This window comes from Molothrus aeneus, chromosome Z (genome assembly GCF_037042795.1).
Source record: "Molothrus aeneus isolate 106 chromosome Z, BPBGC_Maene_1.0, whole genome shotgun sequence".
Taxonomy (NCBI): domain Eukaryota; kingdom Metazoa; phylum Chordata; class Aves; order Passeriformes; family Icteridae; genus Molothrus; species Molothrus aeneus.
In genome coordinates, this window is record NC_089680.1 from 47,293,995 (window position 1) to 47,321,097 (window position 27,103).

A 27,103-nucleotide genomic window follows, 5' to 3' on the forward strand; every position below is an offset into this window, starting at 1 on the left:
TGTAGCTTATTTTGTACATTTATTTATATAAGAGATAGTATCAATAGTTTCTTGTAACATGAAGTACAATGCAAGAACTTGCAAATTATTAATGCAATGCAGTTATATAAGTACTTAAATGATTCATCTCAAATCACTATCAAAAAACTGAAGCACTGTGTGACAATTACAGTCAGTGAAAATAATGATGAAAGTTCCATTAAAAATAGCATCTTACAAATCTTTATTTTTAATCACCATCATATTGTAGCTAGTATTCTGTCCAGCCCTAAATAAAATACACAGAGGTAATTCTGATGATCACATGTTTAAGTTTACATTCTGAAAACTCCAAATTCTGTCTTCTTTGTGGGTGCATTTAGTGCTGCGCTGAGACTGAGGCCCAAAACCAGTCTTGTGTCAGCAGGATCAATAATTCCATCATCCCACAGTCTAGGGAAAAGCCAAAAATATAACAAACAAAAACTTTTAATAATTAAAGGAAATCAACATATACAACTGGTATTCTTTCAAACCCATGAAATTTGAAATGCTTCAGAAAAAGAAAGAGGAGTAAAGAGCTAAATTATACTAAAAACAATGGAGTCAATTCTCACTGTTCATCAATGCAATAGACTGGTGTGTATTACTCCATGGAATTTGTCTTCTAGAACAATGTTTCCATTTTAGGTAAGTGAAGAATGTCAGACCTACATATTTTAAATAGATTCTTCATACTTAATCATCTCCTTCAGGAAAAAAAGCCCTCTGTGCTTGTTAATGTTCATGTGGAGAATGACCATCTGTCAATGACCTATCTAATTCTATTAAGAATGCTTGCACTTCAAGGATTATGTCACATCGTTATTTACACTATTCAGGTTAATTCAACTGCCAGATGAGGATGATACAAATCATTATGCTTTCATCATTAAAAAGCCAGAAAAAATTTCAAGTATTTTCAGAATTTCTGTGGTGGGTTGACTTTTGTTGGATTCCAGGTGCCCATGGGGCCGGCTCTATCTCTCCCCCTTCCCAGCTGGACAGAGGAGAGAAAATAAGATGAAAAACAATAAGTTGAGATAAGACAGTTTACTAAAGCATAAGTGAAAGCTTGCATGTGCACCATGTGAAAAAAAAATGTTAACAACTTTATTCTCTACTTCCCATCAGCAAGTGATGTCCAGTCACTTCCCAGGAAGTAGGGCTTCAGTAGGGCATTTGCCTGGGAAAGCAAACACTGTAAATAACCAAAGTTCCATCTTCCTCTTCCTTTCCTTAGCTTTTGGAACTGAGCTGAAGTCATATGCTATGGAATATCCCTTTGGTTTATTTGTGTCAGCAGGCCTAGTTGTGTCCCCTCCCAGGATCTTGCCCACCCCAGCACACTGTTGGGGGGAGCAGTGCTGTGCCAGCACTGCTCAGCCAAGGCACTGCTGTGCTGCCAATACCCTTCCAGCTACTAATGCAAAGCATAGCACTATGAGGGCTGCTGTGGCAAAATGAACTCCACCTCAGCAAGACCCAACACAATTTCTTTCATTTATTTTACCATTAAGTTAATTTCTAAACAACTGGAAGATACTACTTTCCTTAACCAAAGCCTGAAGGCAATTAAATTATAAATGAGCAGTTGTCAAATTCCCAGGTGCCCAAAATCGCCAACACTTGTAAAGAGTCTCTTTGATATTATCCAAAAATTAAGGTATTAGTGGTATCAATTCTCAGTGACAGCTCCATCCTACCTAAATTAAAATCCATGTTGAAATGAAACTGTAAATATTGTTATTTCCTCAGCAAGATATTTAAACAAGATACCACACTGCTCATTGAAACACAGTCTCACTTAAACAAACACATACTTTAATCAGCATCTGCAGAACACATGCATCTTTGGTTAAGAGAAAGATGCTCCTCCTCCATCCCATCTTTCCCTAGAGAGACTTATTTTGCATTCTTTGTGAACTTACTTCAGTGTTGGCTAATGCTTAATTCTTTGTGGAAAATTTAAAAATACAAAAAGCAGCCATGAACAGGGTGACTGTTCAAGAGTGACTCTACCAAGAGAAGACACACAGCCTTTCCCTTCTAACTGAAGTTTCATCTGCAAATTTTATTTTGTTTGAGGATAATTTTGGCAAAACCTATTAGACAGGAAACAGGATATTTTGCACTCTTCTTTCAATCCTAAATGTGCCAACCTCACTCCCAGGAGGACTGCAAACTGTACATAAGTACATGCTCATAAACTCAAGGCAGCAGCAGACACTTGAGTGTTTTCCATATTTGTTTTATTTTGTCATTTGCTGTGAAAGTAGTATTGATCAAATCAGATAAATATACTAAGAGACTGACAATATATGCTTTTCATTTTACAAATTGTATCGATCCTAGGATGCATAAAATGGAATTGCAGTAGAAGATACCTTTAACAAGACCAGGGACAAGGGTTCAGGCTCAGCTCCAGGAGCATGTTTTCAAAGTTAGACAAGAAAAAGGATGCCCAGCTCAGAAAGATTACTCTACTATAGATCTTATCACAGTGCAGCTTCCCAGGCAGCAGACTTTTAAACTAAATGGGGCACAAGAGTAAAACTGAAGTATAGAAGAAGAAAGGTTTTGGAGAAGGGAAGGCTTTGCTGCTAATTGGGCAAAATCAGGCTCTTTCTTTTTTGGGGGAGAAAACCAAATTTGGTTTAAGAAGTCTAGTACTACAGTAGTTGTGGCACTCACTGACCTGGCTGCCAGGTCCCAATAATAAGAGAACGAATTCTGGAAAAATGATAGAATCATAGAATGGTTTGGGTTGGAAGGGACCTTAAAGATCATCTAGTTCTAATCCCCCCACCATGGGCAAGGATACCTTCCACTAGACCAGGTTGTTCAGAGCTCCATCCAACCTGGCACTGAACACTTCCAGGCAGAGGGGCAGAGGATTGCTCCTTTGGGCAGTCTGTTCAGTGCCTCACCACCACAGTAAAGAATTTCCTCAAATGTAAAAAGGAGAAAAACTTATGGCACAGCAAAAAAACCCCAAACCCTGCTATAAACCCAAAATACAAATATAAGAAAATTGTATCTCTATCTAACTTCTTCTCATTTCAGGTAAGTACCTCCCTTGGGCTAGTAACCCAAGCACTGGAACATTCTAATAGCCATACTTGTACCTGCATGGAAGTGGCACTAACAGCAAATTATGTTTCAGATGACACAAGAGCTGTCTGTATCATAACTCAGATAAATGCTCTAAGCTCCTGCTGTATGACTCTTGTGAGTAACTTCTTTCCTAACTGTATTTTTAAATTTTAAGTAGTAACTAAATTTTAATTAGTAACTCATTTTGTTAAAGTATTTGGGCTTATTTGAGCTTACTTGACTTATTTGGGCAATACTCAATTGAAAAAACTCAAGAGGAAGTGCTTCTTACCATACAAAAGTAAAAGCAATTGGAAGCTATTTTTTTTCTTTAAAATGCCCGAGGAAAAGTGTAACATGGCTGTACAGAAATTACTTTAGAGATCTTTGAATTTTCTTGATTTTTCTCAAGACAATGGCTGTAGCTCTTGATACAATCTAGCATGACAGAATGGACAAGACAGTATTTTCTATACTTTCAACTCCATAGAGTGTGCCTTACCAAAGTTTAATGCATGTGTTTTTTTTTTTTCCTTCACCTTGTATTTATATTTTGATTTAGTTATGATGAATATAGTCAGATTAATCTGACAAAGGAATGGAGAAGATCCTCCTTAATAGTGAAAATAAAGCAGTTCTGTGAGGTCAAATCAATCCCAACCTTCTGTTTTCTTAAGACTATGAAAAAAACCCCAAATTTATGAACAATCTCAAATACATTAATTTATATTTTTAAGCAAATTTTGGTTTTTTGACTGCTACAGATTTGTTTGCTCTCTATATAATTTTTCCTCCAATAAATACCTGCAATTAACTTTCTTATTTGGGAAACACATTGAAACAGAATGAGGGAATTCATAATACTTAAAATGTTCAACACATCTGCTCAGGGCCTGGAAAGGGCAGGGATGAACTGACTCCAAAAGAATCACCAATTTAGTGCAGTACCTTGCAAGACACAACTTCACAGTGATTACTGCTGTAATAAATATCCAAACATGAAGCACATTTCATTGGCAGATTTGGGTTGTTTTTTATTTTTCCTTTTTTGTAACAACACAATTGACTTATATTGACAACTGCAGAAATTTTATGTTGCATGGAAGTCAGGCTGCTTTCATATGGTCACCCCTGGCTTCTGTTTCTCTTTGTTTAAAGAAAACTGTATTCTCTACTGGAGATGTAACATTAATAATTAAACTATCTATTAAATCCCCATTGCAGGAACATGAGTCACACTATGCTCATAAAATATCTGTAACTGAGATAGTGTGAGTAAAAGAAATGAAGTTGCCTAAAGTAAAGTGCTTGCACAATTTGTTAAGATGCAAACCAGTGAAATCCTTAGGAAACCTGAGAGCAGATTAATATAACTCATTAAAAACAGTGCTGCCTAATGACTGCCATTAATTAAGACTGCTCATTGTCAAAGGTTCTAATCAAAAAATTGGTTAAAGTCTGATTAGAAAATACAACTGCAGGGAACAGTATTGACATCCTGTACATACAGCAAGTTATCACTTATAAGAAAAACAATATAAACAGAATAAACAGAGATATTTTCTTGTCTTTTAAGATCGTCAGGGCATTTTCCTTTTCTCTCCTTATTACTGCTAAAAGCTTGATTCATTAATGAAGTCAAGTGGAAGGGTCACACCAATCTCAATGGCTATTAAGGGTGAGGCAGACATTAGGCAGGAGGACAGCATGAGGAAGCCTCCAAACCAGCTGCACACAAGCAGCAATACAGACAACAATCTTTGGGCCCATCTATCATTTTTTGTTCTCTCAGAAATGCAAAGCTGTTTGTTACAGTTTCCTTGTTGACCTCTTTGGTGGAAGGCTCTTACAAAACAAAGGCTGTCTGGATTTTGTTTCAATTACAGTACCCTGACATTTGGTAGACAATCATCTGGGTTTTTACCATGCTTGGAGCCCAACAGGAATGGGCTGCAAACGGGACAGGGTTACTCCTCCCTGAATTACAGCAAATGCTTGCTAATAAGCAGCTGCTGATAAGTTGGCTGATTGGAAAGGGTTGTCTCCAAGGTGCAAGGTGAGTGGTACATCCTTCCCCCTGAGCACACTTGCTGCAAAGACTGTAATCCACTTCATCTCATTGTTTCTGCTTGGACAGCCTACTCCACAGTAATGAAAACTTCTGAACTATTGATCTGAGATCTTGCTTAGGAATTAGTTAATACAAAGCATGAAAGGGCAGGAAACATGAGTACATCCACTGAAATACCCAATTAACTCTACAAGAGAGCAATTAAAAGCTCCTAGACAATGCAGAGTGCACCTACTTAAACTGAAAAGCGAGAGAAACCAGCCAGAACTGCCTTGACCTGAGCCACTCACACACTGTTGTCAAAAGCACTCCTTTGTGAAAAGAGGCATTTTACCTTCATTGCTTATAGACAGGTAAGCCTCCGCAGGATTTCAGATCTGACATTTGACTTCATGTCTCAGCTGGGCTTATTATCTTGAATGCAGCGTCACACAAACCCAACCACATGCAATCCAGACCCACGCTTCTCTCAGCCAACTTACATCTGTGTACGTCACATTTTCTTTCCAAAAGGAAACAGTAAGAAGCACATAACTGCTTTTTCAAAAAAATGACATGTCACTTAGCACTAAAAGCACTTTCTAACACCTGGGCTGGGCAAATTTAAGCTATTTGCTGGGGTGACTACTAGATTAACAACTTAAATTCACAAAATGGCCAGATATTCTGAAAACATAAACTGGTAAACGTTGTTCATCAGAGAGCACAAAGTTGACATGAAACACTCAAGTTTCATGTCTAAAAATCAGACATTATTAAAAATCCAAAATGTGATTTTTTTAATGTTAGTCTTAACTTTACATGCAAAACTGCTTTCTTACAGATTAGTAACTTACTGTTGTAAATACTGTCAATCATCTCTGGGTTTTTGGGAGTGGATAAGTTTTTATATTGCTAATATATCTAATATATTGAATGTTAAATAAATCATGAGTAAAAGAATATGTTTCCAGTGAATATATTAAAAAAACAAATGTAAAAAAAATCCTATTATTAATCTTCTCTGGGGTAGGGATTAATTTTAAATATGGACAGTTTGACTCATTTTTAAATGTTATTATATAAGTGGAATATTCTTCTCCTTAAAATCTGGTTATAAAAAATGATACATATTTTTTCATTTTTCCTTCTTGCCTTAGAGCATAAAGTCAGCTGTTAAAGGTCAGCTGTTAAAAACTTTTGTGCTATTTCTCTTATTACCCATAGAAGATCAAGCTTGATGAAGGTATTCATTTGATGAAACATTAAAATTAATGTTGATTTGCCAGGTATAAATATCTCAGTTAAGTATATTCCACTATCCCTACACAAAAGAGTAAAAGTTAACAGTCATTTCGTATCTTACTTCTGATCATGAAGAAGCTCTCCCCAGGTTACCTGCCCCTGCTTCCACAGTGTGTATATTTCCTTCTTACACCTCAGTTTGAGGAGAAAATCCTTGCTCAGCTTTGCCAGTTTCCACTCCTCCATACTCAATTTCCTACACACAGCAATAAAGAGCTGTTGTGCTCTAAGAAAAGTGTCTTTAAAGAATTGCCAGCTCTAATCAGCCCCTCTGTCTTTAAGGAGTTTCCGAGGCAATCTCATCCACTAACCCTTTAAACATCTGGAAATTCACTCTTCCAGATTTTAGGGTCTGGAGTTTCTCTTTGCTGCCTCATATTCCTTGAGATCCTAAACTCAACCAGGCTGTGCCTGCTGCTTCCAGCTATAACCTCTTCAGTGAGCCCCTCGAGCCCCTCTGCACTGGTGAGTGCCCGGCCCAGGAATGTCGCACCTTGGTATCACCTTGCCTGATACCTGCACCAGAAGTTGTTCTCTACATACTCCACAAGTCTCCTGGGTTGTTCACTGCCAGCTCTGCTGCTTTCACAGCTGACATATGGGTCACTGAAATTTTCTACCCTCTACCATCATTAGCAGCTGAGAGCCTGTAGAAAATTACCTTTGGATACCACAAGCAGAAATATATGCAGGAAGATTAGTACTGACAGGATGAAACTAATGGAGAATAACCATCAAAGGCCGAAAAAGCCCCCCAGGCTACTTTCCACATATATCTGGATCACTTCAGGATGCCACCTTGTTTCATTAGCCTAACAAGTTCCTAGTCATTTACTAATATTGCATCAGCCTGAGCATGAAATGCTGGAAAGGACTTCTCAGCAAACATGAGTATGCAGCACCCATCAGCTAAAGCCCTACACCATCACTGCTATCATCCAATACAATTACCTACTATGATCATGACCTGAAATTTGCCAGTGGCTTCAGGTCATCTTGAAACTACCACCTCCTTTTCCACTGGCCTCTTCTACTTGCAGGACCCCACTGAAATGAATTCCTCCTAATACACATGCAGCCGCTCATTATATTGTTCAATAAGCTTTAGAAAGGTGACCAGATACTACAGTGGGAAGCATGATATAAAACTCATTCAGAATAAAACATGTAACAATATAATTCCATTGTACCATATCATTTCTTACAGAACCAGTGAAGTACTTCCTGCAAGCACATGCTGTCTTCTGAAACAGTTCATGGTACCAGGTCCCAGAGCTAAGACAAGGCATTGGTTTGAATGCACATCAAACACAACCTTTGCTTCCAATTGCTCTATTCTGCTATTTTTTAGCACCAAGAATTAGAAGTCAGGTCCCATGATTGCAATTAAGTGTTAGAATAGTTATTTGTATATTACCTTGCACTCGAATAATAAGGGTTTCCTTCCTCCTCGAACCTCCTAATGATTGGCTCCTTCAAAGCTGCTTCATCTGCCTCAGACAACTAAAAAAACCACATAAAATATTCTTTAATATTTTCTTCTCCAATGATAGCAAAGCTTTATATGCAGCATCAACCTGAAGAAAATGCCTAAATTATCTGCCCGAAGTTTTTTTTACTCTTTTAGCACACAATTGTCAATTTTGCATGTTTGATAGCAAAATTCAAATAGCACTTTCCAAGTCAAGTGGGTGCAAAAAAGAGAATAAACATATACTTAATTGAATGCAAGAGTAATTGGTGACTAGAATTTAAAAAATTTCTGAAGCTAGTCTGTATTGGAAAAAAATTTTGGGCTGCCTTTGGCAAGATTTTTTAATAAAGTAAGTCTGCGCTATTCTAACACTGGGCTAGATCCAGTGTGATCCAGACTGGTCATAGTAATTCAGAAAGCTTTCAAGTTTCTAACACATTTGACTGGCATTTAACTACTACTAATTATTTTTCTTGACCTTCTTTCTGGGTATCATGGATTTGGGAAATTAAGACAGAGAGAGATAAGGGTGAGTTTATTCTACCCACAGAAAGAACAAGTCAAGTGTTGAAAAGTAGTAACATTGACATAATATGTTCATACTGCTTCACTATTCAGATTAACTATTCATGATAAATATGAACAATTTTAGACACCAATAAAACCACTTCTTACAGGATCAAAGCAGTAGTATAACCATAAACCTTGCAATTAAAAAAAACCCAACTCAGCAGAAAAGAATGTGCAGTGAAACTATAAAATATTACTATAAGATTTAGTAAGATATGTTTATTACATAAACAATATACCTCTAATTTTCAATTAAAATGTTGAAATGAGCAAAAACTTTTCCAAACCTCTCCAGACTTTGGTTGTTAGTAGTTTCATGATTCTCAATCAGCGAATCATTTAAAGATCAACTTTCTCTAAAACTGCCACCTTCCTAATTGAAAGACACTTTTTTCCCAACATTTCCCTTCATACTCCCAAACCAAGGAGGATTCCTGGTTGTTTATCTCAGGTAGAACTAATAACTTGTTGCACAAAGTACAAAAGTACAATGGTATATGAATGATCTTCACATTTCAAAGAAGTAAGCAATAACCTTTCACAAATTCTTCATGTTTGTCAGTGCGCTAGTTGGCACTCGGATAATTCACTGGTGTCTCACTCTCTTCCATCCCTTCCTAGCTCACAAAGTGACTAACTCCAGTAAAAGACTAAGTGATGATGACTTTACCAGAAATGAATGAAGAAAACATATACCTGTTTTCCCTCTCTTGCTTTTTGGTCCTTAGCTATTGTAGCTAGAACAGTTGCAGCTTGTTCCCCTCCCATCACCGATATGCGAGCATTTGGCCACATATATAAAAATCTTGGACTGAAAAAATACATATTAAACATTAAAGTAAGACATTGTCACATTTCCTGGTGAAGAATTTTCACTCAACTAAGAATACATTTTTATGTATGACAATTTTACAAAATAACATTTTTTAAAAGGTACATTAACGTACTTCAATGCTTGCAGCATTACATTTGAAAATGTAAAAATTCTGTTCATTTCTATTATTCACCTTTTTTTTAAAATTTCTCTTTCTTGGATCTCTTCAGCTCACATTCCCAACCCACAGGAAATTTTCTCCTAAACTCCCAACCATAGTATGGGAAGCCTTGAAAAACTAAATTTAGAAAATCAAATAAGCCATGTCCAAAGGGCAATAAAAAAATCTTTAGGTGTTATACAAACCTTATTCATAAAAACAGGCTGATTGAAGTGAATAAGGGTTTTTTACACAAGCTGATATACTTTTCCTATGAATGCAGAATAAAGGACCAGCCTATACTGCCCAATGATTGTTTAAGACTACAATTTTTCCACCAAGAACTGACATGGGAGAAAAAGATGTGAACAGGTTTACTTTTAGAAGGTCTCCTCTGTCACCTAATTCTAGGTGAATCATGAGCCTTATCAGTCTCTACAAATTTCAGGCTGTTATTTACTTATGAACGTATTCATTAAGAACTCTTTTCTTTTCCAAATAGCACAACTTCTTCAAGAGTTCAGATGGTTTTTTGGAATGGTACTTTAAGGTTATGTTTTCTTAAATTATTTCTGTCTGCTGTAACGATTTGAAGCAACACTTACCTATATGCTCTTCCACACATCCCATAGTTTCCAGCTCCATAAGAGCCACCGATAATGACGGTTATTTTAGGTACATTAGCACAAGCTACAGCAGTTACCATCTTGGCACCATCTTTTGCTATCCCTCCAGCCTCATATTCTCTGCCAACCATGAAACCTGAAGAAATACAACAAGAACAGAAGGTTCACCAGTTTATATTATAATACTGCGCCCTATGTCATACTGTGTGCTTCACAGCACATTGCAGAAAGAACTGAGGAGCAAATCATAAGGCAAGGCTTTCACCAGCTGCTGACAGGCTGATTTCCAAACAGGCTGGAGATGTAGGTACTACATAGCACACAAGAGGCTGTCTAGAACACAGCCTCAACAATTATCAGCAAAGTCTACAATGAAGTGAAACCTCAAAAACTTGATCTTACTCACCTGTAATATTCTGCAAAAATACAATTGGAATATTTCTCTGGCAACACAACTGGATAAAATGTGTACCCTGTGGAGAGGAAAAAAAAGAAAAGAGTAAGCCATTAAAAGTTGGAAAAATGAATCTATCACTACCAGCATCCTGAAGCCTGTGCTAAATCCTTCCACAGAAGTCTATTACAGTATTTCCATCAGGAAGTGCTATACTACTTCTCCTTCACCCAATGTTAACTGCAAAACATGCATTCACTGTAGAAGTAAGAGGTCTCCAAAACTGTGTGGGACCACGGGTAAAACAAATAATATCCTTAAAATCATTACTACTAATACTGAAAAGCTCAACTGCTGCAACTCAGCCAATATGCAGTTAAACCATGGACAGCGCCAGTGTGGCTTCTGATATTGACTTGGTAGGACTGTGTCAGAGGAATCAAGTCAGTCAGTCAGAAAAACATATCTCTCCATTTTCTGTACAAAATAAAAGTATTCTCTAAAACTGAGAAAGGTGCATATACATTATTTACCCATGGCCCTGTCAATTGCTGTAACATTTTCTCCCTTTCCTGAAGGCAGATGCCCTCTCCCTATTTACTAGCAAAAGACCAATTTCCTAGCAAAGTTACAAATAGTAGATTCCAAGCCTCTGTTTCAACCAATCTAAATCAATAAAGTTCCTCAGCTTATTTATACACTTGTTGGTAAACAAAACAAAACAAGGCTATGTAGCACAACAACTGAAAAAATATCTAACCTCTTCACTATATAAAACCTGCAAAGGTTATAAAAAGAAAAAAGTGAGAAAAATAATTAAGTATAATCTTCAGAGAAACATGTGAATAGCACAGTGATGATCACAGGGAAAATGTGCAACAATTCATTACAAAAATGCAAGAAAAGAAAGGAGTACTGCTAAGGCATGTTGCTTATAGAACCAACATCATGGACAAATGTTTCTGTAGAGGTGAATTTCCTTTTACAGTACTGATCTGCCAGTAAAAGTCAGAAAATGAAGATTTCTTACATTTTTTTTCATTGTTAGGAAAAAAAGTTGTAGCACTAAAATGTTAGAAAAATAATGAAACTATTAGAAATACTGCAAGAGTTATTTTCTAACTGTAACTGTTAAAACAAATTTCAGATGAAAAAAATGTCATGTACTACAGTGCTTCAAGTTGGAAGTATTCTTTCAGCACATGAAACTCAATTTTGCACATTATTTTATAACAGCAATAAATCCAGTAAAATTACTTCCTTTCTCCACCTTTCATCAATGCTTCCTTTTTCTGTATATTCTCAATACCAATTTCCTCACTGTTAGCTCAAGAAGCCTGTGAGAATAAAACTAGCATATATAATTGCTATTACAAAAAATTCTACTGACAGTTGTTTCTTGAAAAAAATAAAGAACTAAAGCAAGCAACACAGACCAAGGTAAAACACTTTGCAATACCTAGATACTCTTTATCACCATCATTCCCTGAAGTTCAAACTGTAAAGCACTGTTAATTGTGATAAAATCATAATATTCCTTCACTCACAGCCTTTCATTCACAAAACAGGTGTTTTAGCTCACAGATTTTGAAAGACTGCACAGATATTAACTCATTATTCTAAGCCAGGAGATGCCAGAGCAAAATATGAAAATTAAAACTGGTAAACCAATGAACTGAGTACTGGAATTCAGGTTTAAGATTTTCCAGTTATTACAAAAACAAAGATGTGATTTTCCATATACTTCATGGTTTAGAGTTTAGAAATACCCAATAGAGTATTTGATGTATGTATGTACAGGATGGACTTGTCTTGAAACAGATGCAAGTTTCAGGATATACTATTTCAACTATGCTGTATTCACATGAATCCAAATGCTGTTCTGACGTTGGCAAACTTCTTCACATCAGAAAAATCTACCAGACACCTTTTCGTAATTATGGTCAGTTTTTTTTTCAGCTTATTAACAGCTTATACCTGTTCCGCATTTATATGAAAAACACGGAGCCAGTTCTCTTTCATTATTTAAAAAAGTTCCTCCTCTCAAGAGCAGGTTGTCCACCAGAAGTTTTGTTTCTCAATGGCAAAAAAGCTAATAATCTATTTACCTTTTTTGCTGACTCCGAGAAAAGAACTCCATTGTTTCCAATAATTCCTACTGGGTAACCAAAAATTCTTGCAAATCCTAAAGGACAAGAGATTAATTCATAAATTTCCACATGTTTTTATTTTTCCATAGCATATAAAGGTAAGACTTTCTCCTGGCAGCAAAAAATGCTATTCTTCTGAAAATAAACATATTAAAAATATCAGTGGTGAGCCAGAATAAATCCAACTATAAAATCAGTGGGAACATATACAGAATAACTATATTTCTACTTACCTGTAACTAAAGTATCCCCATACAAGGCTTTGAATTCATCAAATCTACTTCCATCTACAATTCTAGCGATGACCTTAAGAAAAAATGGAAAAATAACATTAAACTCTTAATCCTTCAAGGTTTTTAATTGTTTAGAAAGGACGGCCCTGACAACATATAACTTAAAACCTTTCCATTTATAGAACAGCAAGCAGTCCACCATATAAACAGTCTGGATGGCAGGCAAAGCCCATGTAGTTTTTTAAGTGTGATTCACTCACATGTTTGTAAAAAATGGATTTTCAAGATAAGAATGTTCTAACCAAATAGCTAAATTACACAGGAACAATGTTTTCCTCACTAGTTGAATTTCAAAGAAAAACCTCTGCTTATATTAAACATTAATCAATAGCCTCTCATTTGTAAAGAAAACACATGTACAATCATGAGTCACTTTCTTAGAGATAGGATTATTTTTAGGCTTGCTTGAGTTTGCGACATACAAAAATAATGAAGATCTGATTTGAGGTTTCTCTGTGATGGAAAGGAGCCATTTTTATAAATACACATCCACTGCTAGCAAGATTTGCCAGATGATACTTATTTCTACTTTAAAAGAACATAAATCCAAACTCTTCAAACTTTTGAGAATGAAGAAACTCAATGAAACTCTTCATCTCTTTTTCCCCTGAATGCAAAGCAAATCCCTAGTAATTTCTGCCAAATATTTTAAGACGGGTACATAATAAGACTCTTCCTAAAATACATACTTGGCTAGTAGTGAAAAAGGCTCTGAATGTGAGATTTGTGGAAAATATGAGAAGGCCTGTTGGCTCATATGAAGTTTCCAAGGCAGATAATTACATTAAACCTGCAGTAGGGTGCAGTAGTCTTTGTATGCAGTTGGGACAAGGCTCGGTTGTTTGGTGTGCTTATACGCCATAATTACTTAAACAATCTTTCACAGGACTGACAGAAAAAGCAAGCCTTCATATCCATGGGCAAGTCCATAGAATACTTTGCCAAACATTTTTCAGAATGTTATCAATCTCTCATCCTTGTTCATCCTTTTCTAAAGTATAACCAAAACCGATTATATTTTCAACAAGTCACTGCTATTACAATGCATCTGCTGGACAAAAATATAAAGAAGTACCCAAATCGGGTATTATCAATTATGACAATACAAAGAGTGATTTCCTGCAAGAAAATAGATGCATGTATATATGGGCATATGGATCTTGTATTAATACTCATACCTCTTTGACATCAAAATTTCTTTTTAGCTGATCACCAACTATTCCATATATTTCATCAGCTGGAAATAAAGGCTCTTCTGATGGTTCTATAGTCACCTATAGCAATTTAACAAACAATTTACACAACAAAGTTCAGATTACGACTTAAAAATTCAAACAATTAATTTGTCAATTTCCTTGAGCAGAGACTTCTCTTTGCCAACAAAATTAAAATGCCTGTACTGGCTTGTCATTTTGCATACAGACCAAGTTTCCTAAACTGAAGGTTGATAACAGTTTCTCACTTACTGTTACCTTTTTCCTACTCCTGCATATATGTCCATATGTGCTCCCCTTCTTCCATGTTATAAAAAATTAGGCATGTCCTCCTGTTTGCTTACTTTCCCCCTGTGCCCTCTAAGGCAGGCAGCATTCTGAGAAACAGCTGAAGATTTTGTCACACAATGAATGCAGTACCTTGCCTTCCTTGAACTTCCATTCACCCTCTCATATCTCCTACTAAAATAAATACAGCAATTCCACCCCCATATGCTATCCATCCTGTTTACTACAAGGAATTCTTACATTAATACAATTCATTGTCAAGATTTAGGTCTATCCTCTTGGTTTTCAACATCCTAATAATCTCAGAAAATGTCTACTCAAAAAGATGCTTTAGCAGGTATCTAATTTTAAGTCCATGGAAAACAATCATGTGGGTTTAAAATTAAGTATCTTGCAAGACTGGATTAATCTAAAAGTTCAATTCTATAACTCTGAAGCACTCTTCTAGTTGCTTAATTCCTGCGTTTAATCCCAGTAGTTTTACTGGGAATAATACAGCAGAAATGTAATTGCAGAACTGAAGCATCGGAGAAATATTTAAGGACAAGAACCGTAACTTTCATTTTTAGATGTGTAAAGTCATAGACAAACATGTGCTCTATAAAACAAGTGTTATATCGATCAGGCAGAGAAAAGCATTCAAAAGTTCAACAATGCAGTGTTTTCAGACTCTATACACTTACATCTACTTTCTTCTGGAGATTCAAACTTCTTACAACTTTCCTTGCCAGATGAAGTGCATGATTGTCATCCAAAGCATAATGATCTGTTACACCAGATTTTCTGTACATAAACAACAATAGAAAGATGAATAGTTCAGGGAAAAAAACGACGTAAATCAGACAATAAAATCCTGACATTTTAAAGCTTCTTAGATCTTGAAAATATAGATGAAACAATTCAGCTCTGTTTTATTATGAAATTACTTTAAAAATAAAACCCATGCCTGACCTTATCTTCAAAATAGTACATTCAAGTTATCAGACATGAAATAAAATGCAGGAAACAAAAAAATCTAAATGGCAATATAAAATATAACAAGCATTGTTCATGTGCCGCAAAAATGAATTTCAATTATAAAGAAAAACATGTTTACAAAAAGGGCATGAACTGCCCTTCAAAATAATTCTTTATTCACTTCAAATTGAAGAAAAAATAAGTTTTTATTATACAGCAATGCATAACTTACTGTGCAATAATATCTAATTTTGTTTATTATTAATTGCAGAACTTGAATGTGCACATATGTTTTGGGTTTGATAAGAAGTATTTTTTACAAAAAGCCCAACTATTTTGATCTTGCTTGTAGTGAATTCTACATGACAGTAAGAAAGATATAATATGTAAAATGCATTATCTTTCTCAATACATATTATTCTGTTAACACTCAGTATTAAAGTCCTCCGTATTATGCATTATGCTGAAGTACACTAGACATGTATTTTAAAGTAAATGAAGAAAACAATGCTAACCAGAGTAACACAATGTAACTGTGATATTCTAACTATAAAACAATCACTCAGCATCAGATAATACAGAAATAATTTTCAAAAGGTAAACACAGCTTAAGAAAGATCTAAAATCAAAATAAAATAAAAGAAGGGAAGGGCAGGGGAAGGGGAAGGGGAAAGGGAAGTCTACCATATGGAAGAAATTAACTCTAGGAAAATATTTCTTTAAACCTGCAGTGAAGATCTGCCCCTCCAAGATCCTCTGCAGATACCTGTTCACCTGTTGCTGCTTTAACCTAACACAAGGAAAGGAAAATGAGCTCCACAGTTGACACTTGTCCTGCATTAATATTTATACCATCTTAGGTACAGTAATAATAGAGATCTTTGCAAAATTCTTCTTCATTAATCATATTTCCCTGTTTACTCTCCCTCAGAGCATCAAAATATGACAACACTGAATCTTGTAATTTTTTTTTCTTTGACTTTGCATGCTTATTCTAGTGTTACTATGTAGTTTTTATTTACAAAGGTACTCTCCACTGTTATACTTACTGCTGTGTTCATAATTTGCGTGCATACCCTTACACATCCTTCAGATTCATAAATATGCTTTTTCACTAAAATTTTCTGAGCACTTACTATGAAATTTCAAATGGAATATTTCCAAGCATTGTTTCAAGCAAACAATACACTGGAAACCTACGATTTTTCAATTTTGCTCTCTCTACGTAAACACTTCTGTGAATTTTAACCTACTAGTTTAAATAGTAATTTAAATACTTTTAGTACTATTATTACTATTAATTATTAATTAGTACTATTAGTACTATTATTACTATAAATTTAAATACTATAGTACTATTATTATTATTAAATACTAACATTAGTAGTTTAAACAACCATTAGAAGTTTTTATTTTCTAAACCTTCCAGTAAATACACAGTAATTTAGTGCTTAAAATAGCCTATCAGTGGCATGTAACTGCTTGGAGAAGTACAACATCTCCATAAAAGTACCTGGACTGCACAATCCAAAGCCTAGATCTGTGTAATCTTAGACCTGAAAGGGTAATTTAAATGTTTCTTAGAACAAAACAGTATCATTTACTACTGGGGTTAAAAAAAAAAAACAAAACAACTTAGAAGACTTCTTGAGGCATTTCTACGCTACAGTAAGTGCTTTGAAAAGGATTCCTTGAAAGCTGGAGAAACCATTCATCACCCACAGAGATTACAGAAGTAGAGTACAAGCAAGGGAAGGGAAAACTATCATCATTTCCAAAACAGATTTCAGTTTCCAAGTTTCATATCTAACAATGAAGCACACCAATTATATAAATACATATATATATTTTCACACACTCTTCCAAACTGTCAAATTTCCAAATTTAAGTATAGATAGTTCTTCAACAGTGGATTCTTGCTTTGAAATTTGAATTACCCATGGAATATGAAGGTGTGGCATACTAATTAATGGAAATTTTCTGTCAGAGACAATTAATGCGAGTCTTCATTAAACAGTGAACATAAGATACTTTTAAGAGAAGTGAGAAAGATTTCTTCACTGGAAAGGTTATGCAGCATTGGAACAGGTTGTCCAGAGTAGTGGCTGAGTCACCATCCCTGGAAGTATTTAAATGCCTATAGATGTGGCATTTAAGGGTTTAATGCAGTTTAGTGGTACATCTGGCAGTGTGAGGTTAATGGCCAGACTAAATGACCTTTAGGATGCACTATAAGATAAGTGATTCCATCATTTGATATATGATTTCTTTCTATGATTCTATGAAATAATTACATACATGTCACTATGCAACCAGTTATAACAAACTATTAACTACTGCAGAACTTTGCACAAAGCTGAATAGTGCAATCATTTCCATTCCAGAAATCCAGATATTAATTTTAAGATATTTTACAAAAACAGCTATTTTATTTTTCCAGAGAGGTGAAGTTTTCCTTCTCCAAATCACAATATTGGAGCTGAGGACTCTGCCACCATGTGAGATTGCAAAGCAGGGTCAACCAGAGAAGGTTGCTAATGACCATGTAATGACCATGACTTTTGAATAGCTAAAGAATGGATTCCACAAACTCTCTGGACAACTTGGTTTGGCATGACCAGCCTTGCAGCAAATGTTTTCTTACAACTAAACAAAACTTCCTGTATTTCAGTTTGTGCCTGGCAGCGTCTTGACCTATCACAGGGTACTGACAAAAAGCTTGGCTCTGCTATCTTTACTCCCCCTTGCAAGGTATGGATACATTTGCCCTATAACTCACCAGATTGAAGAGTCTCATCTCTCTCACACCCTCTTAATTTTACAGATGCTCCACTCCATCATCTTCATGGATTTTCACTGGCTCACTCAGGCTCATTCTGGAGTGCTCAGAGCTGAACCCTGCAGCCCAAATGTGTCTTATTCTGTCATAGTAGGTGAAAACTAGTATATATGCTCCATCATCTTTCCAGATACAGCAGTGGAGCAGAGCATTCTACAAACTGTAGAGTTTAAGTAACAGTTAAAATTACTTAGAGTTAGTGGTTGAAGTTACCTTAAAGGTCTTTAAATTCTAACAGACTGCAAGTAAGAGTCTTAAAAATATATCTGGGCATTTCCTAAGAAACACCTGTTCAAGCTACTTCAGCTAGAAATTACTGAAAGATATAAACATAAACTTTAGCTATAATATGTATTTTCCACAACAGATGAGGCCAACATGCAGTAAACTCCCCAGCACATAAATGCACACGAATTTGAAAAACTTATTCCCTATTTTTACCAGACTTTTTTCACCTCTGAGCACAGAAAGTAGCAAATTTTTACCTCAGGAAGGAAGAATCAGAAATTTCTGGAAAAAGACCCTATAGATCTACATGACAGCCTGAACTACCAAGCAGTACTGCCAAAGATGAGGATAGATATTCCACTTGAGAAAATGCAGAAGAATGGCCCTGAATATTACTGCTAACACAGTGACACTTGTCCTCTTCTATTGAGATCTGTCTGTTTATGAAGTCATTACTCCTCACCTTTCCAAAAAAGGAGGCCAAGAAAACTTCCATTTTAGATGGTGGACTGTACCTACAATTCAGATTTTTTCTTTTTTATAAGTTACATCAGGGATATTCCTTTTTTCACTTCCTCAGGATGTTTTGTTTTAGGCAGGTAAGCAATAAAATCCAATCCAATTTCCTTCATATAGGAAAGACGTTTTAGGGAACAGAGCTTACTCAATAACTGCCACAATATCTGCTGCAGCATGGAATGGGTGCTTCTGTGGGAGTCTGAAGTAGTTTTGATGCTTAGAAGTAGGCAAGCAGAATATTTTCAGTGAGAATATGAGAAGCTCTACAGAACAGAAAGGCTGACAGGTGGAGATAATAAAGTTTGACATATACGCACAAAGATAAGGATCATTACATCTGCAGGTTGCTAAGAAACAAATTAAATTGGAGGATAGTTGTGAAATCTTCCTCTGGAAACGGGGAAAGATTTTAAAACTTTTTAACTTCACAACACTCTTGCAGTCATTGACTTCCCTAGTCAAGTCCTCCCCTTGAGGCCTGACTCGGGTCATCCTTTTCCAGATGTCTATCCTGGCAAAAGTCTCATGAGCTACATCTCAGTGGCATACACATATGATCTAAATTGCCTTGTGATGTTAAATGACTACCATTCCCAGAGAACAAGCATCTAGTTCTCTTTTTTTAATCTTCCAATCCATTTTTCTGGGTCATACAGGGTATTAGATGTCTTACTGAAAACCCTTTGAAAATGTTTGTACTTGAACAGCTCAGGTGTTCCTGCAACCAGGGAAGTTACTCCTAGTTACAGTAACGAACCTACTAACACTCTGATGTACAAAGTTCATGTCTTTCATCCCACTAGTTTTCTTATCTCAAAGGAAAGATGTACATATCACATGTTACTCACTCAACTAAAATTCTCAAAAAGTATATTCTTTCATGCATATGCCACTTTTCAGCAAGAAACTCCAAATATCTGAATTACAGTGATATATTTATAGAGAATTACTTAATTTTGAGGATGATTTGTCCATGTTTACCTATAAACAAGTGGAAAAACACTAGTACAAACAAGATAAAAAAGAAAAGAAACCTAGGTAGGACATTTGAAACAATAACTGTCAAATGTCTAACAACAAAATCCTAATGAGCAGTAAATAAATTACCATTACATTGCACAGTTGCTATTCATTACTTCATCTGCTTTTCCTGATTACTTTGTTCTTCTTATCAACTTGGAAAGCCTCCACTAAAATAATAAATTACTTCAAACTAAGTGCCTTTTTTACTAGGGTGGGGAACAAAGTATCCTTCTTCTTTCAGATGCGTGTTCCATGCCCCTGCTTTCCATATGCCAGTTAAATTCTGAAAGTATTTAAGATGGACAAATGTAAGACCTTTTTTCTTCCTTTTTTTATTTTTTTTTAAATGCACAAGAATTTAAAACCCATCTATACACTGAACTTTGAAAGAAGCATAAAATGCCAAATCTACTTTTATAAACAAGATGACGCAATGGGGAAAAATTCACTCTAAAGGAAAAGAAAGCAATACAAAAATATGCTGTGGAAATAAGAGAAAAGCTATACAGGTAAACACTAAATCACATTAAAGGATGAGTCCTTCATACTTTTAATGAGAGTAACACAATCCTGCCTTAGGAACCAGTCAACAAATAAATCTGTCAGCAGCTGTTTTCCCACAGTTTAATGGGACACACCACATTTTCCTAGTATTTTAAGTGTTGAAGGAAGTGACTTCCAAGAGACTTTGCCTCCTCTGTTACTAGAGAAATCAATGAAGCAGTATCTTCATTAACAATGCTGTTACAAAGCAATTTCTCCACTTTGGCGTGCTCTAGATGGAAGGACCCTTGAAAGACATTAGATTTACATTTGGCTTTGTCACAGGAAGCACACCTTAAAATCCCCAAAAGATTGTAACCAAAACAGAGCCATCATGCTGCCTCAGACCAGTTTGTACAGTAAATTTGACACATATTTGACTATTTCAAAAAAGCAAGTTTATCCAGCCACGTTTTATCAAGACTTGAATAGTTGTGATGAATGATGCTCCATTAGTTCTAGCACTAACATTTAATACTAAAAATTCATTTTTTTCTCATAAAGCTTGTGTTAAGTAGAATAATCTTTGTCAGCGAAAGACTGACATCATAGTATTATTATTTATATTGGTATAGAACTGAGCCTAGACTAGGACATACAGTTATGTCTAAAATAACAAGTCACATTCAAGCATTCCTTTTGTTCTGCCAAGCTACTGTAATTTTAAAGCTCTCCTATACTGTAGTACTTCACAGTCACAAATTCCACTATGAGTTTCACAATAATGCAACGTTTAATTCACAGGAAATTGTCAGGTCAGTTTCCCTAGAAACAATTTCCTTACAAAGGATGGCAGGAAGGCAGGCAGGCAGGAAGGGAAGGCAGGGAAGGAAGGCAGGGAAGGCAGGGAAGGCAGGAAGGCAGGCAGGAAGGCAGGCAGGAAGGCAGGCAGGAAGGCAGGAAGGCAGGAAGGCAGGAAGGCAGGAAGGCAGGAAGGCAGGAAGGCAGGAAGGCAGGAAGGAAGGAAGGAAGGAAGGAAGGAAGGAAGGAAGGAAGGAAGGAAGGAAGGAAGGAAGGAAGGAAGGAAGGAAGGAAGGAAGGAAGGAAGGAAGGAAGGAAGGAAGGAAGGAAGGAAGGAAGGAAGGAAGGAAGGAAGGAAGGAAGGAAGGAAGGAAGGAAGGAAGGAAGGAAGGAAGGAAGGAAGGAAAGGAAGGAAGGAATGGAAGGAATGGAAGGAGAGAGAGAGAACTAGGACAAACTCCACTGTAAGCATGCCTCCTTTGGCAGTAAACTGACACAAAAATACAGCAGACCAGTCCTGCTTCAGAAGTTGTTTTATCTTTGATTTTGACTTTGAGATACAATACACATGGTTGTGGATTTTTCAAATTTTGTGTCAAACCTAGAGAGTACATAATTGAATATAGAAACAATTTTGATTATTTAAAATGTGCACAGCAATCTAAAAACAGTACTATAAAAACACCTGGGCTCAGTCTGATTTATATCTATATATCTCTAATGAACAGAAGAGATTTGATTTAGGATATAAACATTCAGACATACTTAAAATTACAAACTAATCTACAGAGTATCTAGAAATATCTCACCAAGAAATGACTCAATTGTTTAAGGTGTACAATTATCGCAGCATGATTTGGGGGGGAGGGGAGGAGAGAGACCAGTCACTAGAAACTTCTGTATCCTTACCAGTGGTGGCCCTCCCAGGAATATTGTTCCCTGTTTGCCAACAATAATACTTTCATCAGCCATTGCAGGTACGTATGCTCCTCCTGCTGTACAGGATCCCATGACTACTGCTATCTATCAGAAAAACAAAAAGCACAAGTTAATGAACTGTCCAACCCTTAAAAATAGCAAAGTCAGATATTATGTATTTTAATACAGGTCATTGGACAGCACTGCAAGATTATTTCTGTCTAATAGAGCAAACTTTTTTATGTTTTAGCATTTCTTTTAAAAATAAGAAATCTTCCATTTTCAAGTCTGTTGAACTATGATCTTCAGACTACCCTGCTGGAAAACTCAAATATGAAGTGTACCATGATCTACGTACGTGATATATTTCAAGAGACACACATTCTACCATGGAAGTTGGTTTTACTCATGAACACTAAAGGTTAAAACCTATAGGTTTCTCCTGGTATTTAGACTTAAGTCAGGGCTTCCGTTACTGCTTATTGGCATAATTGCACCAATGTTAACATCCTTTGAAGGAAATTTCTCCCATCTCCTATTATGCTACTCCAGGTCTTCAATGGATCAACTAATTAATTTTGCCCTTTAGAGATGTGTTGAGCATCTCATTATAGGCTTCAACATGAATAATTTCTGCTTCATCCTTTTGCCTAATTTTGAGATGAACACCTAGCCAGTGAACATTTTCTACCAGTAATACCTTGATGATACATTTACAAAACTAACTTGACCCCAGATATGATGAATACTGTAACTGTAGACAATCATGGAAGGGAAGTTTCTCAATTTCTCCTTCATAGGAGCATCTTCAAAGACCCTTTCAAGACACTTGCAGAGCAGAAGAAAAGGAATACTCATATGAAAAAGGCAAACACTTTCTTTCACAACCACACATATACACACACATCACCACTAAAAAAAAACTTGGAAAACAACATTATTTTATTTTAAGTTTGCTTCAAGATATTTCCAAGGTGACATCAATTAGTGTTACATGATAATTTAGAAGAAGAAAACACTACATAGAAAAATAAAACTTCTAAATCACATTATGCATATCTAAAGAAAGACTACATGAACTATGTCAACCTGCTGTCATCAAATCAAACAGCCTTTTCAGCAAACAGTTTTCAGGACCGTAAAACTATATATATTCAGAGTCACATGATTAATCTGCAGTACTTCTCTTGTGCATTTAATAAAAAACTCCTGGCAAATTCAAAAATAACCTAAGTCTCTAGAAATGGGAGAAACTTGGTGTAAATAAGTTTATTTCATTTTTCCCTCTAGGATTTGTGGTTTTTTCCAATTCTTAATTTTACCATGCTCACACTGAGAAAACATGCCTGCATTTAAACTTTAACTCAGTTGTTAATTTTTTCCAACACAAAAACTGGAATATGTATCTACTGGAAAAAATAAAACCTACTTATGAAAACCTGTCAAATTTCCAAATAATGTCCTACCTCCTGACTTAATTTTCTAAATTGCTGCAAAGAAATTCTTGATGTGTTCAATAAAAGTCAACAGTCCTGAGTGCACATACACTCTATTATTTCATATCCGGTGATCCATCCCCCATTGCATGCATGCAGCATATCAGTGTGAGAGAGCTCAGGAAACAGCTAATGAGGAGCTAATCACAGCTTTCTGATTCACACCCATATAGACAACAACGTAATTTAAGATGTGGTGGGTGAATAATAAATTAGTCACAGGTAAAATTGGAGGGGGAAATTAAAAGCATATCAGCAACTAGAAAACAAAAGAGGGGGGAAAAAGCAAGCACTTTGAGAGCCAAACTGAGAAGAACTAATGAAGTGATGAACAGAACTTCCAGCAAGCCACAGCACAGATTATCAGGTAGCAAACTAATAATATCCGGACTCCCATCTCAGAAGAATTGACCAGAGTGGGCATCAGAGAGAGCATAATTTCCTAATCCCATTTTCTGAAGAATCATGTTCTCAGACAGGGAAGATGGTTCTAGCTACCACAATCTGTTAGCACAGGACTAATAATAGATTTACAAACGTTAACAGTGCCTCTTTGAAATAAAACAAAGCAGATACATCTCCCAAACAAAGTGCACCCTTATCACATCCTTTTAAATAAAGGAAGTTCTTCAGTAAAACATTTTTCTCAGTCTTCCATAAATATTTAAAGACATATAAACATTCATCAGTGTTATACGTGGAAAATTTAACTTTCATCAGTGTCATAACAAACAGAAATGTGTTTTAATAAAAGACAAATCTTTCTTATATTTAGTTCTTATTATATATGAATACAATTACTCCTAATACGACACCATATGGTAATTGAAAGAAAAACAAATTCAAGCTTTTAATGCAGCTTTACAAGCACATAAAATTTCAAGATATGCTGGAAACAAGAGTATGACTGTAGGGTCAAGCATTTCTAGAAAGGTCCTGTCCAACTTCAGTAATTTCAGCCTTGCAAGCTGGGTATACACATCTATCTTTGACATAACATCTGAAAATTATTACTCCCAAAGCAGATCATGACTGAAGTCTCTAGGAAAAATAAGGTTTTCCGAAATTTCTCCAAAAAAGATAATCCAGCAAAACATCACTCCTTTGGCATTTGCTGTTCCACAAAAACACTAGGACCAATCTAGGTCTACCAGGGAGTCTTATATGATTACAAACTGTATTTTTCTCTTAAGTATTTTTGTTCTAGCTAAACACTGCTTTTCTCTAGAGACCTACCTAATCACTACAATTGGTCTACTCCTACTGTAGGAAAGAACTGCAGAAGGTAAATTATGTCATATTTCCTAAAGAGATTTAGTGCAATGTTGGAATCTTCAGCCTTGGATTTTTATAGAGGCGATGGACTGCAGGATTCTTTGGAAGAGTAAAATATGGTTGAAGATTTGAACTCTTACTTGCTTCCAAAATGTGCCAAAAAGGTATCAAGGTAACAAGGCAGTTTCCTCAGAAATCCTGTGGAGCCAGTATCTGTCATGTAAGGAGTCAGACTGAATACAGTATCCTTGACTGGTGCATCTGCTTCACCTCTGAAGTACTGGCTTCTACTAATTCCTTCCCCCAGAAAAACAAAAAAAAACAACACTGCCCAAGGTTGAGTCTTGGGTTGCCCAAGTCTCGTTTGTGAGTGGCTGGAATAGTGTCCCCCTGAGCCTTAGGGCAGCAGAATCCAGTAACAATTGTCTCTCAAGGGTTTTATTCCTTCTGAAAAAGAACACTGGATAATGGTATTATGGTGGGATTTGTGTCATAGCACTGCCATGGGCTCTGGTTGTGTGACAGCCCAGTCTCAGACAACACGGAGTGAAATAACTGCTGTTATTCTTAACTTGCGAGAACCTCAGGTCCCACTGCAGGCACCCACAAATTAAACTGTATCCCAGCCCTTTGCCAGGATAATGACCATCTTTTTCAGGGTTTCAAAGTGTGGTAGAGCTTTTTCTTGAAAATAAATATTGTCATCACAAGTTCCACAGTATGCGTGACCTGTTTCTCACTCAGAACAGATTTTGCTGTTCTCACTGTATAGAAAACAGAGGTTCAATAATTTTTAATGTTCTGCATTCCTCAGCTCTTACTGTAATTAGCTATAGATTAATCCATCAGGATTGTATAGATCACAGGTCTAAAAGAGAACCTGGATTTATGACCATAACTTCTTTTTGCTCTGACCACTTGCAGATGCCCATAAAGAATTCCGGTTCCAAACAATGTCTTTATTTCTTCTATTGATATATTGTTTTGTTAGAAGGTTGTATATACTTTCCCTTGGTAAAGTGAGAGTTCTTCAGTTCAAATGAATTTTGCTGTGCCGCAGTGCTAAATGAGGAAGCTGTCTGCTCTCCCTTCCGGTCAAATTAAAAAAAGACTAGTTCTGAGAACTGGTGTTCAGAACTGATAGTTCTAAGAAGTTCCATACAATTTGCTTTTTTGACTTTTTCTAAGGACTTTTGGTGCAGTCTGTCTCCTTCATGCTTAAAAAGATACAGTAAGATCAGGAAAAGAAGATGAACTAGGACCTTTAAAGGTGTGGAACACTGCAGGAAGAGCAGCTAAGAAAGCTTGAATTTTTTGGTCTGCAAAAGGGAGTATAAGGCCAGTATAAGAGAGGGCTACAAAACCATACAAAGAGATAGGGAGTGACTTAAGTAGATAGCAATTCTGTAGGCTGTGAATTTACCCAGTTGTTTGCTCTTCTGTAGTGCTCCTTTATTTGCATACATCCTGCCCTTCACTGTCACTGCAGCCATAGCTGCCCATCAGCAATCCTCAAGTATTTTACATTCTTTGTGAATAATAGATTCTGCAAAATACTTTGGAAGGAAAATGTAGTTTTCCTTCCCTAGCACACCACCTCCATCAAAAAACTGATCCCTATGTATTACTGAGCGAACTATGACACAAAAGCACTTCTAAATCCAGGAACTGTGACTAACAGTAATTCTGTGCATCATTAACGCATTAGAAAATAACCTTATTATTAGGGCTGCTTCAGCATAAATCACATGACGGTATAAAATGTATTTATATATATACACACACCCTGTTAGTGGAAAATATGTCTCATTTATTAGCCATCCCCAAAGGGGTCCTCACCTTTGCAGTGCTGATGCAGAACTGTTCCAAGAGATTTTCTAGGGCTTTCTCAAATGGCCCCACATACCATTCTCAAGTCCATTTCTCTCCTATTCCCAGACAGGAGCAGGTAGGTCAAATCATTAACACTATGACTAAGAAAGTAGACAGTTTCTTCAAAACTATAATGAATTATTGTGGACAGTTACTGTATTTACAGTGCTTCCAAGCCCCAGACTGGGCCATCAGGTTAGCACAACACAATGCAATCAGAAACAAAACATGGGCACAAGC

General features: G+C 36.1%; 1 protein-coding gene across 1 annotated transcript in view; it reads right to left on the reverse strand.

The window, feature by feature from the left end:
• The window catches only part of MCCC2 (methylcrotonyl-CoA carboxylase subunit 2), a 37,503-nt gene continuing 10,400 nt past the window's right edge, over positions 1 to 27,103 (reverse strand). Inside the window, exons 7-17 of the mRNA XM_066568937.1 lie at positions 22,212 to 22,325; positions 16,135 to 16,199; positions 15,136 to 15,235; positions 14,129 to 14,224; positions 12,891 to 12,963; positions 12,616 to 12,692; positions 10,520 to 10,586; positions 10,093 to 10,249; positions 9,210 to 9,324; positions 7,887 to 7,972; positions 1 to 432 (exon numbers count right to left, since the gene is read on the reverse strand). Of these exons, the coding sequence (XP_066425034.1) occupies positions 315 to 432; positions 7,887 to 7,972; positions 9,210 to 9,324; positions 10,093 to 10,249; positions 10,520 to 10,586; positions 12,616 to 12,692; positions 12,891 to 12,963; positions 14,129 to 14,224; positions 15,136 to 15,235; positions 16,135 to 16,199; positions 22,212 to 22,325 (1,068 nt within the window). The 3' untranslated portion in view covers positions 1 to 314. The remainder of the gene's footprint in view (positions 433 to 7,886; positions 7,973 to 9,209; positions 9,325 to 10,092; positions 10,250 to 10,519; positions 10,587 to 12,615; positions 12,693 to 12,890; positions 12,964 to 14,128; positions 14,225 to 15,135; positions 15,236 to 16,134; positions 16,200 to 22,211; positions 22,326 to 27,103) is intronic.